General features: G+C 42.1%; 1 protein-coding gene across 12 annotated transcripts in view; it reads left to right on the top strand.

The window, feature by feature from the left end:
* CCDC91 (coiled-coil domain containing 91) overlaps window positions 1-16,981 on the top strand; it is a 345,954-nt gene that overhangs the window by 225,711 nt on the left and 103,262 nt on the right. For all 12 annotated transcript variants that reach the window (XR_005588369.1, XR_005588368.1, XM_039500870.1 and 9 more), the window contains one exon: window positions 7,402-7,578. Coding sequence is in view for 10 of the 12 variants with exons in the window: in XM_039500870.1 (XP_039356804.1) it covers window positions 7,402-7,578 (177 nt within the window). In the remaining 2 variants the exon portion in view is untranslated. The remainder of the gene's footprint in view (window positions 1-7,401; window positions 7,579-16,981) is intronic.

The following is a 16,981-nucleotide window of genomic DNA, read 5'->3' as shown; positions in this document are numbered from 1 at the left end:
ATTAAATTTAATCAATGTAAACTGTCCTATGTGATTCAATATATATTGTTTTTAATAAAAAGTTTAAATTTCACTTTTTCTGTCTGATTTGTTTAGTGCTTTTCATTCATGAATGCCTTGGACACAGTAAAATTATTATTCGATAAGGAAATTAGGTGATAATCTCTAGGCTATATTTGCATATCAAATCTTGGTATATAATCTAGCACAAAAGTCAGGTAACATTATGTACAAAATAATTACCATACCTATCTTTTAAGACTCTGGGGAAATCTGTAACACCATATGTCAAGAAACAAACAGGCACAATTGATTTGGCCCCACTCTATTACAGGATCAAAAATATCTGGTTTTCTCCAATGAAAACTGTGATCCACATATGTAATTTGCCTTCTGGTTGACAGTGGTATACCTCTGGCTAGTTGTCAACTCTCTTGAATCTCAAGGCTGTGGAACTTAATGTTTGGGTCTGGAAGGTTAATAAGACTCTCTTGAACACCTGTGCCTTTATCCCACTCTTAGGCCACTTCTTTTTCTTCATACTTATAGGGAAAGATATATTTATTTTATCTTTAAATTATTTTAAAGTTAATAATAAGTTGGAAAAAATGGAAGTGTTATATTTAACCACAGAACAAACATGCATATGCAAGCTTCTTCCACATTACCCTACTAATGTGCCTCAACCCTGGCCTGGAGACACCGCCTCTGGTGTTGAGAGGCTTGTTTAGTCCTCGTTCTTCTTCAAGTAGTATCCCTATGGGTGCTCTACTGTAAATGTCTCTATGATTGTTCCACTGTAGGTGTGTGTGTCCATCCCTCTGCTGCTGATTGGAGAAGTTTGGTAGCAGTGTCCGTCCAGCCTGTGCATGCGCTGTTTCCTGGGCTGTGCCACGAGATTAGCCAGAGTGCATGGGTGAACCCTCTTCAGTTCATTCTCAATCACTCCTGGCTAGAGACAGTGCTTTAGCTGTTCGTTAGCAGATTGTTAACCTCTTTAGAACTGTTACCCGTTAGCCCCGTTTGAAGCTTTTCTTTTCTTCTTCATTTATCTTTTATTTGGCTGTTGCCTTTATAAAAAAAAAAAAAAAAAAAGGAGGAAGGAAAGGAGAAAAGGACTTGGTTCTTTTTTCAACCCCGGTCAGGGGACCACCACCCCCGGACAGGGCCCGGCTCCCTGGGCTTCAAGAAGTGTCTCAGTTGCAAGGAATCTATCCCAGTGACTGATGGACACTCAGTGTTACTGCTGGCCAGGAGAGAAACATATCCAACTGAAGTGTGGTTTGGTCCAGCAACTGAAGCCCAGATCCAGAAAAGACAGAGAACTGAGGCTCAAAGTCCTACTCATGGAGGCAGCCCTTTAGCGGTCCTCTGGACAGTGAGAAACCTCACCACAATCTTCTACTTCAAAGGGAGGTGAGCCCAAGGAGATGTCCATGAGCCACTCACGTAAGGCCTCTAAGAAAAAGGGCCATGAATCTCCACAGTTAGCCCTGGTCAAGCTGAAAATGATCTCCGGCTCAATCAGTATCATCAGTATGGACGGCACCAAAGCCATCTAAATCCAGAACCCAAGGCTTTCACAGTACTGTCCCAATAGAGCATGCTGGGTTGCTTAAGGAACCAATGGGAACAGGAAAGGAACTCTCAGGGGAAGGCTCCTGCAGCACAGACATTGGCATTGGTATCGCTTGTGGCACCAACAATCTGCATACTATCAGGTCCACATCACTGACTCCTTCAGAACAGGCACCTCAGCACTGACCACCACCACTGGTATTGACACCTTCCAGTACACAACAGATCTTTTGATGTCTGACACACTCTGTATGCCTCTGCTCAGTACTTGGGACCGGTACTGAGTTCACTTGGAACTTTGGCTCTGACGACCTCTTGTCATTCACCACCCTTTTCATCCTCAGATTCAGAAAGTGAGCAAGAGGACACAGTCTCCCATTGCTCTTCTCACCCACCGTACGGTGCCCACATTCACTATGGATCACACCCATATCATTCTCCTGATCCATAGCCTCCCTGGTTTGGACCGCTGTGGAAACAACCACCGGGCTCCTTCCCACCCTCACAATGGCTATACTGGGATCACTGTCACGCTCAAAAAGAATATGCCTACCATAGTTCTAAGTGTAGCCTATCCGCAACCAAGGAGACACCCTCCTTCAGCTGCTGCTTCGAGAGTATCTGACCCCCCCTAAACAAACAAGGGGAGAGCAAGAGGCTGAAGTTGAGGAGGAAGTTACCCGTCAGGCCCATTTCTCACCATCATCACCCGATGAGATGGTGATGCCCCCTCTGCAATCAATGGCAGATGACTTTAAAATGTTTCAGGACCTGGCACAGTGGATGGCAGAGGCACTACAGATACTACTACAGGAAATGACCAAGTCACACCACAAGCTAGTGAACATTTTACATTCTTCTGCCTCATTCAGAGTAGCCCTCCCTGTGATGGGTTCCCCCTGGGGTGCAACCTGGAAATGGGGTACCACTGAGCCCCCCTTAACCCACCAGACTGGGCTTCCTTTACACTGTACTGCTGTGACCAGCCTGCCAAGCCCTCTCCCAGGCTCCAGCACACATACAGGTAGGGACACACCCAGCTTCAGTACATACAAACTGCTGTGATCAGCTCTGCACGAGGCAGTTACAGCTAAGGAACTGCCCAGCTGCTCAAGTGCACACCCCCCTCTGGAGTGTAAACCTAAAATTATACCATCTTATGCTGCAAAGAGATCTGTACAGTATAAACTTATGGAATTTGCCCCCTCCCTCAATGTGGAGAGGAAATATACAACAGCTTTTTGTCCCAAGTTATGACTCCCACACACTGGTTTCTGATAAAACAAAAACAAATATATTAACTACAAAAGATTTTTAAGTGATTATAAGGGATACACACAGATCAAAGCAGATTACCTAACAAATCAACAAAAACACAATCTAAACTTACTCATATCCAATCTCTTTAGTATATTATCAGATTCTCACCCTAAATGATGATTCAAGGAGGCCTCAGAGATTCTTAAGTGGCCAGCTGTGCTTGCTAACAGCTTTAAAACCCCAGGTGTTCCTTTCACAGATTAAAAAACCTGTTTAGCCTGGGTCCAGCACGTCCACACCCAGTTCAGTCTTTGTTCCTCAGATGTTTCCCAGAGTCTCTTTTGGGCAGGGAGTTAGCGAAGAACCACAATGATGTTGCTCTCCTGCCTTAAATAGCTTTTGCATCTGGCGGGAGCCCTTTGACATGAACTCAGCCAAAATCATATGGCAGACCCCCACGTTGGTCTCACCAACATGTAAGCGGGCTGAGAAAAAGTATTGTGTGCTGGTGAAAGACATGGAGTTTCTCTTCTCCCACCCACCTCCCAGTTGATCCTAGTGGATGCAGTCAACTCAAAGGGCCGCCAACACCAATTTAAATTCACCCCCTATTATTGGACCTGGAAGTGTCGGGATCTTTTTGGCAGGAAAACATGCTCCTTAACGTCTGTCCAGTTCTGCGTTGCAAACAGTGAAGCCTTACTGGTAAAATACAATTATCAGAATTACTTAAAACTGAACTCCTTTATGGAGTAGCTCCCAGATTCTCATAAGGAACAATTGAAGGCCAGTGTCAACGAAATCCAACTGGTGGCTAAAGCATCTCTCCAGTCTGCAATTGATGCAGCTGACACAGCGGCATGTTTCATCTTGACTGCCATCATAATAAAACGAGATTCTTGGTTTCACCTATCCAGCTGCCCAAAATGAGGTTCAAACGACTGAACAGGCCCTTCCTTTCCTTTTAAAGGGACAAAGCTGTTTGTGGAAAAGACTGACACCTCCCTCCACACCTTAAAAGACTCCAGGGCTACTCTTCAATCTCTCAGGATCTTCACACCTGAATTTAAGAGAAAATATAGCCTTCAGCCATCATTTAAACCCCACTCATCACAATATCCATCTCAGAGGTCATATGAACCTCAGAGGAAGAAGTCCAGGTTCCCTAGGTGGAAACCATTGTGTTCGTAACCCACTTCCTCTCAACCTTCCACCTCAAAGCAACAGTTTTGACAGGTTGGTCAAAGTGCCCATAGAACAGTCTCCTCAACATCACCTGATCCTGGAAAACCTCACCCCTCCCTTTGGATACTATCTCACCCCATTCCGCAGCACCTGAGAGTGGATAACAAGTGGTTGTTGGAGATCATTCGAGATAGGTACCGTACTCCATGCATTTTACCTTCCCCGTCCTTCTTCAGAGACCCTTTTCATGAGAGCCTATTAGGAGAGGAACTATATAGCCAGTGCACACACATCTAAGAGGCATATCTACTCTCTCTACTTCCTGATACCTAAGAAAAAAGGAGATTGTAGACCCATACTAGATCTCGGAGTACTCAACAAATTTGTCAAGGCTCAGAAGTTCAAGATGGTCACAATAGCAATAATTATTCCAGCGTTAGAAAAAGGAGACTCGTTCTCAGCCCTTGACCTTCAAGATGCATATTTCCACATCTCAATCATACTGAGTCATAGATGATACCTCAGGTTTACGCTAGACCAAGACCACTACTGGCGCTGCCTTTTGGCCTCTCATTGGTCCCCAGAGTATTCTCTAAGGTCCTTTCAGTAGTGGTGGCCCATTTACACTCCCAGGGCATCATGATTTATCCTGACCTGGATGATTGTCTTCTCAGAGCATATTCCTTTGCCAAAGCCCAATGAATCACCATACTGCACTGGATCTATTCTAGAATCTGGGCCTTCAAATCAATGCACAAAAATCAACATTAACTCTTGTACAGAGGCTAGAATTCATAGGAGCTGACTTGGACTCTTTAATGTGAGGGTGCTCCTCCCACATCACAGATTCCTCAGTCTTTCCATGCTTCTAGAGACAGTGCAATCCAGCCCACAAATTTTGACCAGACACTGTCTCTAACTTCTGGGGCATATGGCCGTGGGCACATTGGCTATAGATCATGCCAGACTGCACGGGAGATGCCTTCAACCATGGTTCGGTTTACAGACCAAACAGTGACAACATAAACAAACTACTATTGATGCCTATCAAGGTCAAACAATCATTAGATTGGTGGAAAGACCCAAAAACAACTGCATGGGAATCCCATTTGTTTGGCTTTCCCCATCATTACTTCTGACCACCAATGCATCCGTCGTAGGATGGGGCATACATCTCGATGATCTCACACTGCAGGGCAAATGGTCTCCATCAGAGATGTGCCTTCACATTAATCTACTTGAACTGCAAGTGGCCAGAAATGTGTGTGCTCACTTTCTCCCGCTGATCAAAGGCACACATACAAAATTCATGATGGACAATACGGCCTGCCTATATTACATAAACCAACAAGAAGGCAACAGATCACCCTCTCCAGGTGTGGAAGCACTAAAGCTATGGAACTGGTGCATTTCCCACAATATCACAATATCAGCAGCCTATGTACCAGAAGTGCACAACATGACAGTGGATAGTTTAACCACAAATTACCACATGACCCCAAATGGGAGATTTGATGATACTCCACGACACATTCTGACAATGGGGGCCACAGACAATAAACTTGTTAGCCACTTACCAGAACAAAAAATGTCCACAGTACTGCTCCAGAGCAGGGATTGGATGCACATCATGGAAGACACTCTCTTCCTCTTGTGGGACAAGGGCTTTCTTCACCCCTTTCCCTCTATTACTGAAAGTTCTCTTGGAAAATAAAGAAAAATCAAACATCATACTGATTGCTCTCACCTGTCCCAGAAAGACATGGTATCCTTACCTGTCACAACTGGAGCTATGTCCACCAATGACTCTTCCAATCACTCCTTATCTTCTATCACAGAATGAGAGGCGCACTCACCATCTCAACCTGAGAATACTGCAGATCTGAGGACGTTCAGAAAGTGTTACTACATAGTAGAAAAGTAGCTACCTGTTGTACCCACCTACCAGACGGAGACAAGATTTCGAATCTGGTGCCAGCGCTAAGGTGTCACCCTAGATATAGCCCCTCTACTTGTAATCCTAGATTATCTGTTGACTCTCAAGAAATCGGGACTCTCTATTTACTTGCTAAAAGTACACTTAGCAGCAGTTGCGACCTTCTACCAGCAGATAGAAGGGTACTCAATTTTTCCCACCCGACTACAAAGAGGTTTCTCAAAGGCATAGTTAATGTGTTTCCTCAACCCAGGCAGCCTCCCCACACAATGGGATCTCAACCTAGTGTTAAAAGGACTGACCAGATTACCATTTGAACCCATGGCCTCTTGTTCTTCAACTCACCTTTCCATGAGAACAGCATTCCTGATCGCCATCACCTCTGCAAGAAGGAAAAAGGAGATAGCAGCTCTGACAGAGCATTCACCCTTCACAGTGTTCTTCCCGGGCAAAGTCACGCTTAGACTACATCCGAAGTTGCAAGGTGGCTTCCACATTTCACATGAACCAAATCATTCACCTTCCGACCGTTTATCCCAAACTTCATCAGGATAATAGGGAAGCCATCCTCCATATACCCGACGTGAGGACAGGACAAGAATTTTTAGAAAACCTCTGAGACTCTCCATTGCAGATAGGTTAAAAGGCACATTGATTTCAGCTCAAAGACTCTCCAAATGGGTATCTAACCGTATCAAACTATGATGCCCAATTCACAGCGCAACACTCCCATCTTCAATATGCACTCATTCTATGAGATTGGTCTCCTCGGCAGTCGCCTTCTCCAAGGGTATTCCTATATCAGAAATCTACAGAGCAGCTACCTGGGCATCTGCAGATACCTTCACAGAACACTATGCCATCCCGGGGGACTCTACCCTAGATGACAGTTTCAGTATTATCATCTATGACAGACTCAACTCCAAAGCCCCAATCTCCGGTGGGGAGCACTGCTCAGGAGTCACCTACAGCGGAACACTTATAGGGACACTACTCAAAGAAGAGGAAGTTACTCACTTTGTGCAGTAATGATTGTTCTTCGAGATGTGTCTCCCTATGGGTGCTCCTCCCCACCTTCCTCCCCTCTATTTCTGAGTTTCTTGTCATTGACTCTGTGGTAGAGAAGGAACTGAGGAGGGTTCACCTGTGCACGCTGGCTAGCTTCATGGCAGAGCACGGGAAGCAGCGCATGCGCAGGCTGAATGGAAACTGCTACCAAAGTTCTCCAATCAGCAACTCATTTTTTATTAACTAACAAATAGCCATGGTAATATTTTGGAGGGCATTACATTCCTAAGCCCAGATATGCACTAGTGATATAGAAGTGAAAATATCTGTTCTTATATAGTGTAAGCCTGCCAATCCTTCTAAATGAAGTGATTCTAATTGATTCAGGCATTCAGTATTTTTTGTCATTCACTTTTGCTTTATTTGTTTCAAAGATTGAAAAAGAAGTAATGCAAGAGGCCATTTTAAAAGCAGTCGAAGAGGAAAGGAGAAACATGGAGAAAGTTCATGCAAAAGAAAGAGAAATATGGCAGGCCGAATGTGTCAAAGACAAAGAAAAGATTGCTCAGGCTGTTCAGGAGGCTGTGCAAGAGCAAAGAAAAACCAGTCAAGTGAGTACATTTTACCTTTTCATAGAGCTGTTTGTGTTTTTTATTGTTTCAAAAGCCATGTTTAAACTTCTCTGAATGACTACATAATGTTTAGTTAGCTCCTTTAAAAATGTAAACATTCAGTTTTTATCAAAACATGTAAAGGGTTCTAGGCACTTTAACAGCATATTAATTACCATAAATATGTCTGTCTTTTGTATTCTCAGGACATGAAGTATCTTTTATTTATACTTAGAATTCAACATCAAATTTCTTTCTTTTACAATGAGTTAGAATTCCAGTGTCTCGTTATTTATACACCAATTATTCTAAGATACCATATAGAATGAAGACAGAGAAAGCAATTGATGGATGAAAAAAACAGTGAATAGTGAGACTTTTCTAGAGAAATTCTTAAGTGATATTAATGCTCCGATGAGGGTTGAGTATGCATTACTTATACAAGTTGAAACAGAGTCTTTTCCAACCGTGCTTTAAAGGAGATAATAGCAACTACAAATTAAATATGTTGCAATAATGGTTATACATTCTTCCAAAATCCATGTTGTCTCGTCCATTATAACGGACTCTTTTTTTTTCAGTAAGCAGCCAAGAAATCTACTGGATTTTTGGCATCCTATTTTAATATTAGTCCAAAATGTCCAAAGAATAGCTTTGAGCAAAATGAATTTAATTCAGATGTTGAATTTCTAACTTTTTAGCATGATTTTGTAAACCCTTCATAAGCAAAAACAAAAACATTAGCTTTTAAAGTGTGATAGACATACTTAGCAAGTCTACAGAACATGTGTTAAGAAACAGGCTGCATTTTCCCTACATACATTCTTCTCCTTCAGTTTAACTGGATACCGTATTCTTCTTCATTTCCTGCCCTAAAGTTGTGCAAAATTATGTGCTATGCTATTAAATAAACTGGTAAATAAAGTGATTCCTGTATTATATGTACATAATTTGTATGTGTTTGGATAAACAACACTAGTAAATAAGATGTCACTATAATTAAATTCTGGAAGTCAAACTAAAATATTTTTCCTGCTGAATTAATCTGGGTGTGTCACACATAAATTGACAGTTTATAATCAGTAGATGTTGGATGGAGCTTTAGTTTATCATATTGGTAAACTGAAAGTCAAGTGGTAGATCTGGCACATCTTGCAGATTACCTACTAGGACAGGCAATTAGTCTGCTAACATTATGTGTCTGAGTACAGGCTTCCGAAGCAGACCCGTATTTGATATTCTAATTATTCCATCATTATGCTTTATTTTTTCGGCGGATACAAGCTAAGTTTTATTTTCTTGCAATTGCTGTTTACAAAGGATATAAGTCATTTCAAAGATAGTAAAAAGTAAAACACACAAACAATCTGTGAGCACCTAGATTAGAGGTGGGCAAACTACGGCCTGCGGGCCACATCCAGCCTGGTCCCTGAGCTCCTGGCCCGAGAGACTAGCCCCTGGCTCCTGCCCCGCTGCTTCCCCTCCCCTGCAGCCTCAGCTCACTGTGCTGCTGGCACAATGCTCTGGGTGGCCGGGCAGTGCAGCTGAAGAGCCGCGGCCTGACCCAGTGCTCTGGGCGGCGCTCCAGGCAGCGCGGTAAGAGGGCAGGGGAGTTCGGGGTGGTGGTCAGGGGATGGGAGTGTAAATAGGGGTGGGGTGGTCAGAGGGCAGGGAACATTAGTGGTTGAATGGGGGCAGGACTCCTGGGGGGGCAGTCAGGAAGGAGAGGGGGGGTTGGATGGGCTGGCGGGGGGCAGTGGGAGGGATCCGGGAGTGGACAGTGGACAGGGAGCAGGCAGTGATGAATGGGGTAGGAGTCCCCGGAGGGCTGTCAGGGGGTGAGAAGCAGCGGGGGTCGGATAGGGATTGGGGGCTGGGCCATGCCTGGCTGTTTGGAGAGGCACAGCCTCCCCTAACCGGCCCTCCATTCAATTTTGGAAACCCGATGTGGCCCTCAGGCCAAAAGTTTGCCTGCCCCTGACCTAGATAAAGAAATTATGACAACTGGCATATGATTTAATTGTTTACACTCTGTTATAAAGTAAGGGCATCCTTAAATCTTTTCAATATAGAGAGAATATTTATGTTGAATGTTGCTTCACACGCTTCCGTCCTCATTGATTCGGGATCATCACCTCCAGGCTTGATTTTATTATTATGCTTTGTATCCTGGAAAGAAACTGCTGAGCTTGATAAAATAAACAAAAAACATCACCTCTATTTGGTTACAGGCTGCTCAGGGTATAGTACCAAAGCACTCTGCCTCTTTTCATTCGTAATGAACACTGGGTCAATTCAAAGTTTTAGTCCTTCTCTTCAAAGCCTACCAAGAATTCATCTAAGATATCTTAGATACTGCCTCACTTGGTGTGATGTTGACTTCCCCCAGGAGCTACCTTCCTTTGGAACAATGGAACTGTCAGCCTCAAGAGTGAAACTTGTAAGTGGAGGAGACAGAACTTTCTCTGTGACTGGCACATATATCTAGAACTCGATACTAGGAAAGATCAGCATGAATATCACTGACAAACCCACTTCTTTTGCTTAGCTTTCTGAAATTTAATAGCAAGGGAAAGAAATAACATTTCCTATCTGTTCAGAAATACAAATATATTTGAGTACACTTTTTCATAAATTTGGAAGGTGTTCAAATATCCTGGTGGTGAATGCGATATGAAAAACCTAGATACATATAGCCATAGAGATTTTTATTGTATTGTAATTTAATATGAATAAATGGTCCAAACTGCAAACTACAACAAGGAAGAGAAATGAAGCATGTCAAAGGAGGTGGAGCATTTCTGCTCTAGCACAATAGTCTGCAAAAATAGAAGAAAAAGAGCCACTCTAGATATCGCCTGTATTTAAGGTGAGTAGCAATGAGACTCCATGGCATGGAAGCATGACCCTAGCAGTGATGACTGAAAACAACGCAAGAAGCTGAAGACATTTGTAAATCTCCCAAACTTCTCATGGGATAAAAATCCACCTAAAAGTAGAGAATGGCTGAAACAAATTTTGGTGTCAGAAAGTTAACCCAGAGCAAGACAATAGAAGCAAAAACCCAGAAAACTCCACAACTAGCCATGAAGACCAAGGAGATTGTGCAGTTGGGTGTAAACACAGGATTAACAGTGGAAAAACAGGAATTCAGTTTTATCTTAAAACTGCCCAGGACCAAGAAAAAAACTTCAGTCAGTGCCAGGCAAGTTAAACGCTGAGAAGATATATACAAATGTGAAATGCTTAGAAGCAAAAATGATTAACTAGAATGTCTGGCAAAGGAAAAGAACCTTGTCATAAGATATTTCTGAAACATGTTTGAATGCTCCAAAAATCAATGGGATCTTGTAGTACTGAAGTAGAAACTACACAAGAAAGATGTATTAGATTGTCTATGAGGGGGAGTAGCTCTAATGCAGTATCTGTAAAATTCCAGAAAATCTAATGAAGTAAAATTTGAGTGGTGAGGATCATACAGTATGGATAGAAACCTCGAGTCTTAAGAGTACAACTATGTTGGTAAAGTTGTACTACTGGCTTCAGGAAAAAATATACCAAGGCCCTGGATCCTTGTGTCTGTCCATATTTGTTTTGAGTGGGGAACTGAAGATTAAATAGTTTATTATATAGGAAATCCAAAAGTTGTTATTTTGAAAGTGTGTGAAGTATTGTATTCAGAGAATTCAGAGGAAGTTGGAAAAGTTCAAAGACTTCATAGAAAACCTAAAATAAAGTCAGTCAGTTACTGTATTTATTCAAACTGCTACTTTTCACTTAAAGAAGAGCTCTATCTAGCTCAAAAGCTTGTCCCTTCCACCAGCAGAAGTAGGTTCAATAAAAGATATTACCTCACCCGCTAACTTGTCTCCCTTGTATCCTAAAACCAAACTCAGCTACAACGTCACTGCAGTTTTCACATAGAAATAATAAAACACTTAGGATTCCACTTCTGCTGAACTCAAGATAGTTATGTCCAAAGCTGACTGTGAAGAGTTACAAAGGGATCTCACAAAATGGGGTGAATTCGCAACAGAATGGCAGATGAAATTCAATGCTGATAAGTGCAAAGTAATGCACACTGGAAAACATAATCCCAATTATAGATACAAAATGATAGGGTCTAAATTAGCTGTTACCACTCAAGAAAGAGATCTTGGAGTCATTGTGGATAGTTCTCTGGAAGAAATCTACTCCATATCCATTGGCAGTCAAAAAAGCTAACAATGTTAGACACCATTAGAAAGGGGATATATAATACAACAGAAAATATCAAAATGCCATTATATAAATCCATGGTATGCCCACACCTTGAATACGGCATGCAGTTCTGGTGGCCACATCTTAAAAAAGATATATTAGAATTGGGAATAAAAAGTACAGAAAAAGCCAACAAAAATTATTAGTGTATGGAACAGCTTCCATGTTAGGACTGATTTTAAAAGACTGGGATTGTTCAGTTTAGAAAAGAGATGACAAAGGTGGGATATCATAGAGCAGTGTTTCCCACTGGTGGTTCGTGAAAGGTTTTCAAGGGGTACGCTAGCAAGGGGCCAGCAGCGGGTTGAGTGGGGCCGGCGGCCGGGACCCCAGACTCGCAGCAGGCTGAGCATCTTAGCCCACTGCTGGTCTGGGGTTCCGTCCGCCGGCTCCTACCAGCCGGGTCCCGGATGCCGGCCTCGCTCAGCCTGCTGCCAGCCGGGGGTCCCGTTCACCCAGGCCGGCAGTGGGCTGAGCAGGGCCAGCGGACAGAACCCCAGACCCACAGCGGGCTGAGCGGCTCAGCCGGCTGCCTGCCCGGGGTTCTGTCTGCCGGTCCCGCTCAGCCCGCTGCCGGCCGGGGGTCCTGTTCACCCAGGCCGGCAGCTGGTGGCCAGGACTCTGGGTTTCAAGGGGCTGGCAGCCGTCTGAGCAGGGCCGGTGGACAGAACCCCAGACCCGCGGCGGGCTGAGTGGCTCAGCCCAGTGTCGGCCCAGGGTTCCATCTGCCGGCTCCTGCCAGCCGGGGTCCCGGCCGCCGGTCCCACTCAGCCCGCTGCCAGCCGGGGGTCCCGTTCACCCTAGCTGGCAGCGGACTGAGCTGGGCTAGTGGCTGGGACCCCAGCTGGCAGTAGCGTGCCAGTAAAAATCGGCTGGCATGCCGACGAAAACTGTGCGTGCGGTGTTACTGTGGCTCAGGCAATACACGTGCCGTCGTGGCATGTGCAGAAGTCCTACTGATGGATAGAAGTGAATAACTAATTTCTTTTTTTGTTTTTGTTAAACCCATTTACAATGGATCGCTTGCTAAAAGCGGGAAGTTTGAAATGTACAAAATAAAATTCTGAAAGAAATACGAATGTTAGTGATAATTATGTTGAAAAATGCAGTGATATGGCTACATCAGACAATTGTGACGAGAAAATTAGTGAACCGTGTGAACCATCTGCAAGCTTATTGAACATATCAGCTGCAAAAAAAAACAAAAAAGCCAGCAAATATTTTGAAGAATATCTTAAACTGGGATTTTCGTGGACTGGCAATGAGGTGGAGCCTGTTCCACTATGTGTGATTTGTTAGGAGACTCTCACAAATGAAAGTATGAAACCATCCAACCTAAAACGCCATTTCGATAACAAACATAAAGAATACAAGGGAAAACCTGTTGAATTCTTTGAAAATAGGCACAAAGATCTCCAAAAGTCCCAGAAAACAATTCATAATGTGACGGGAGGTGAAAATATGAAAGCTTTGGAAGCTTCATATAGTGTGGCATACTTAATTGCAAAGTCCGGAGCTGCTGAAGTGATTGGCGAGACGTTAGTAAAACGTGCAGCCAAAGTAACGGTGCAAGTGATGACTGTAGACAAGGCTAGCAAAGCTATAGATCATGTTCCCCTCTCAAATAACACTGTTCATCGTAGAATCACAGATATGGCTGAAAATGTAAAGCAGTAATTATTGTCAAGAGTACAAAAGAGTCGCTACTATGCACTGCAAGCGGATGAATCCACTGATGTTGTGAATTTAGCTAATCTTTTGTTGTTTGTCAGATACGAGCTGAATAATGAAGTCCACAATGATATTTTGTTCTGCCAACCTATGCCAACACATACAACTGGAGAAGCTATTTTTAAAGTTATTGATGACTTGATCAAAAACAGTGACTTGGATTGGAGTTGTTGTGTTGGAATAAGCACGGATGATGCCAGAGCCATGATTGGTTTGAAGAAAGGAGTTGTTGCATGTATTCAAGCAGTTGTGACAGAAACAAAATCAACTCATTATTGCACTCACAGGGAAGCACTCGCCACCCAGAACATGCAGGCCGATCTAAAGCAAGTACTGGATGAAGCTGTGAAAAATAATCAGTTTTGTGAAAGGCCGCCCTCCGAACTCCCGGCTGTTTTCTCAGCTTTGTGATGAGATGGGCAGTGATTACACACAACTCCTATTTCACACTGAAGTGCATTGGCTTTTGCATGGAAAAGTTCTGAATCGCCTGTTTGAGCTGCGAGAAGAACTGCAAGTTTTTTTAGATGAAACCTTTAATCTGCGAGACCGTATACACAACTGGAAATGGCTATGCAAACTAGCATATATTGCAGATATCTTTGCTCATTTAAACAACCTCAATCTATCATTGCAAGGGAAATTCATATCCATATTCCATGTTCAAGACAAAGTGAGCGCCATGGTCCCAAAATTGAAACTGTGGCATAAACGTCTTGGTCGTCGTGAACTGGATTCCTTTCCATCTCTTCATGACTTAGTAATAAACTTGACTAACGAACTTGATAGTGATGTGTTGCAAACCATAAAGCAGCATTTGGAAAGCTTGCAGAAAGATCTCCGTAAGTATTTTCCTAAACCGGACAGCACCTTTGAATGGATAAGGAACCCTTTTATCATCAATGTTCAAACATTGCCAAATAACCTCTCTGCTTCAGAAGAAGAACAGCTCTTGGAGCTGGCTTCAGATAGCTTCCTGAAAACTAAAATTTGAGCAAAATACACTGACGTCATTTTGGTTGCTCTGAATATCCAGCTCTGTCGGACAAAGCTGTCAAGTATCTTCTGCCTTTTCCCACCTCGTATTTGGAGGTGGGATTGGATTCTCTGCACTGATTGGCATCAAAACAAAAAAACGAAATCATCTTATTGACGTGGAGCCCCATCTTCGTCTTAAGATCACAAACATTGATCCAGATATCCCCGCGATATTGTGTGGTCAAAAGCAGTTGCATCCCTCGCACTGAATAGTTTGGTTTGTACTGAACATTTTTCAATACCGAAATAGTAAGTATTATAACTAGTGCTTTCTTCACTAACCTAACCAAATATTTTAATTTCAGAATGATACGAATTCACTTATATATATATATATAAAAACTTTTAAACTTGCTGCCTATTAAGTTCATTGGGTGAACCCTCATTCTTGTGTTACATGAAGGGGTAAACACAATTTCACTATTCACTTTCCTCACACCATTCACGGTTTTACAGACCTCTATGACAATGTTTCCCAAACTTACAATACTTGCGTACCCCTTTTGAGACATTTGTTTTACTGGCGTACCCCTTCTCTGATGAAGATAATTTGGGAGGGGAGGGGTAGCCACATTTTTATAACACACTCCTAATTCGTTTAGTTCTGGATTAAATGTTTATTAGAAATAAATACAAAATTATACTGCATACAGTTGAAACAAAACCTTTAATAGAAAGAATAGTTACATATAGAAATAGTACTAGAAATAATTAAAATAATAGAAGCCAATCAACAGTCTGGCAGAACAGTGTATTATATATATAGCCACAGTATTATAACTAGTATATATATATATATAAGTGAATTCGTATCATTCTGAAATTAAAATATTTGGTTAGGTTAGTGAAGAAAGCACTAGTTATAATACTGTGGCTATATATATATATATATATATATATATATATATATATATATATATAAAATACACTGTTCTGCCAGACTGTTGATTGGCTTCTATTATTTTAATTATTTCTAGTACTATTTCTATATGTAACTATTCTTTCTATTAAAGGTTTTGTTTCAACTGTATGCAGTATAATTTTGTATTTATTTCTAATAAACATTTAATCCAGAATTAAATGAATTAGGAGTGTGTTATAAAAATGTGGCTACCCCTCCCCTCCCAAATTATCTTCATCGGAGAAGGGGTACGCCAGTAAGACAAATGTCTCAAAAGGGGTACGCAAGTATTGTAAGTTTGGGAAACATTGTCATAGAGGTCTGTAAAACCGTGAATGGTGTGAGGAAAGTGAATAGTGAAATTGTGTTTACCCCTTCATGTAACACAAGAATGAGGGTTCATCCAATGAACTTAATAGGCAGCAAGTTTAAAACAAACATAAAGAAGTACTTCTTCCCACAAGCAGAGTCAACTTTTGGAACTTATTGCCATGGTATGTTGTGGAGGCCAAAAGTATAACTGTGTTCAAAAAAGAATTAGGTCAATTTGTGGAGGATGGGTCCTCAGTGTCTATTAGCCAGGATGATCAGGTAGCTGACCCCATGCATTGGGTGTCTGTAAACCTCAGACTTCCAGAAGGTGAGAGTGGACAACAGGATGGATCATTCAATAATGGCTCTATTCTATTTATTCCCTCTGAAGCATCTGGAAACCAGATCCTGTCGGAAGACAGGATGCTGGTCTAAATGGACCATTGATCTGACCCAGTATGATCATTCTTATGTTCTTATGCTGAATCATCTAGTATAAATTCTCACTTTAGTTTCTAAGCAGGTTACCTAAAAGAAAACAAAAGTGTACATTTATTGAATGGTAATGCCAGAAAGGGACATAGGATTGGCAGGGACCTCATCAAGACCAGTCCCCTGCTATCACAGGCAACACCATCAAATGATCCATTAATAAAGTAATCTTTTCATAGAGTCATAAAGAAAGTTTTGTGTGGGTTTTTAAATAATTTTATGCAAATTGAACACCCACTGAATAAAAGCAAATTTATTTAACACAACTGACTTATATTAAATTGTTACTCTCCATGTTTCAGACCTCGAGAGAGGTGTAGAGTCTGTAGTTGAAATCAGTGTCTACTTCTCAGTTTATATGGCATTTTTTTTATTTATGTATTCTTGTCAGCTAATAGCTCTGACAGCAGTCTCGGAAGCTGGTTGGGGTGATCAGCATCATTTGGTGTCCAAATAAAAAATAGTAAATTAAAGTAAAAGTTCTCCACACTTAAGTCAACTATTAAAATGTAACCTGGTTTCAACATGATAAAGGACCTTTCTGGGGAGGGTGAGTACCATTAAAACATCATCAACACTCCCTTTGTTTTCATGAACACATTCACTTGGGCAACTGAGATTTTTATATTAAACTGGAGATACTGTACCTTGAGGCCTCGTAAGTCTGAC

This window comes from Mauremys reevesii, linkage group 1 (genome assembly GCF_016161935.1).
Source record: "Mauremys reevesii isolate NIE-2019 linkage group 1, ASM1616193v1, whole genome shotgun sequence".
NCBI classification, from domain to species: Eukaryota; Metazoa; Chordata; order Testudines; family Geoemydidae; genus Mauremys; species Mauremys reevesii.
This window is presented reverse-complemented; position numbering and strand designations above follow the sequence as displayed.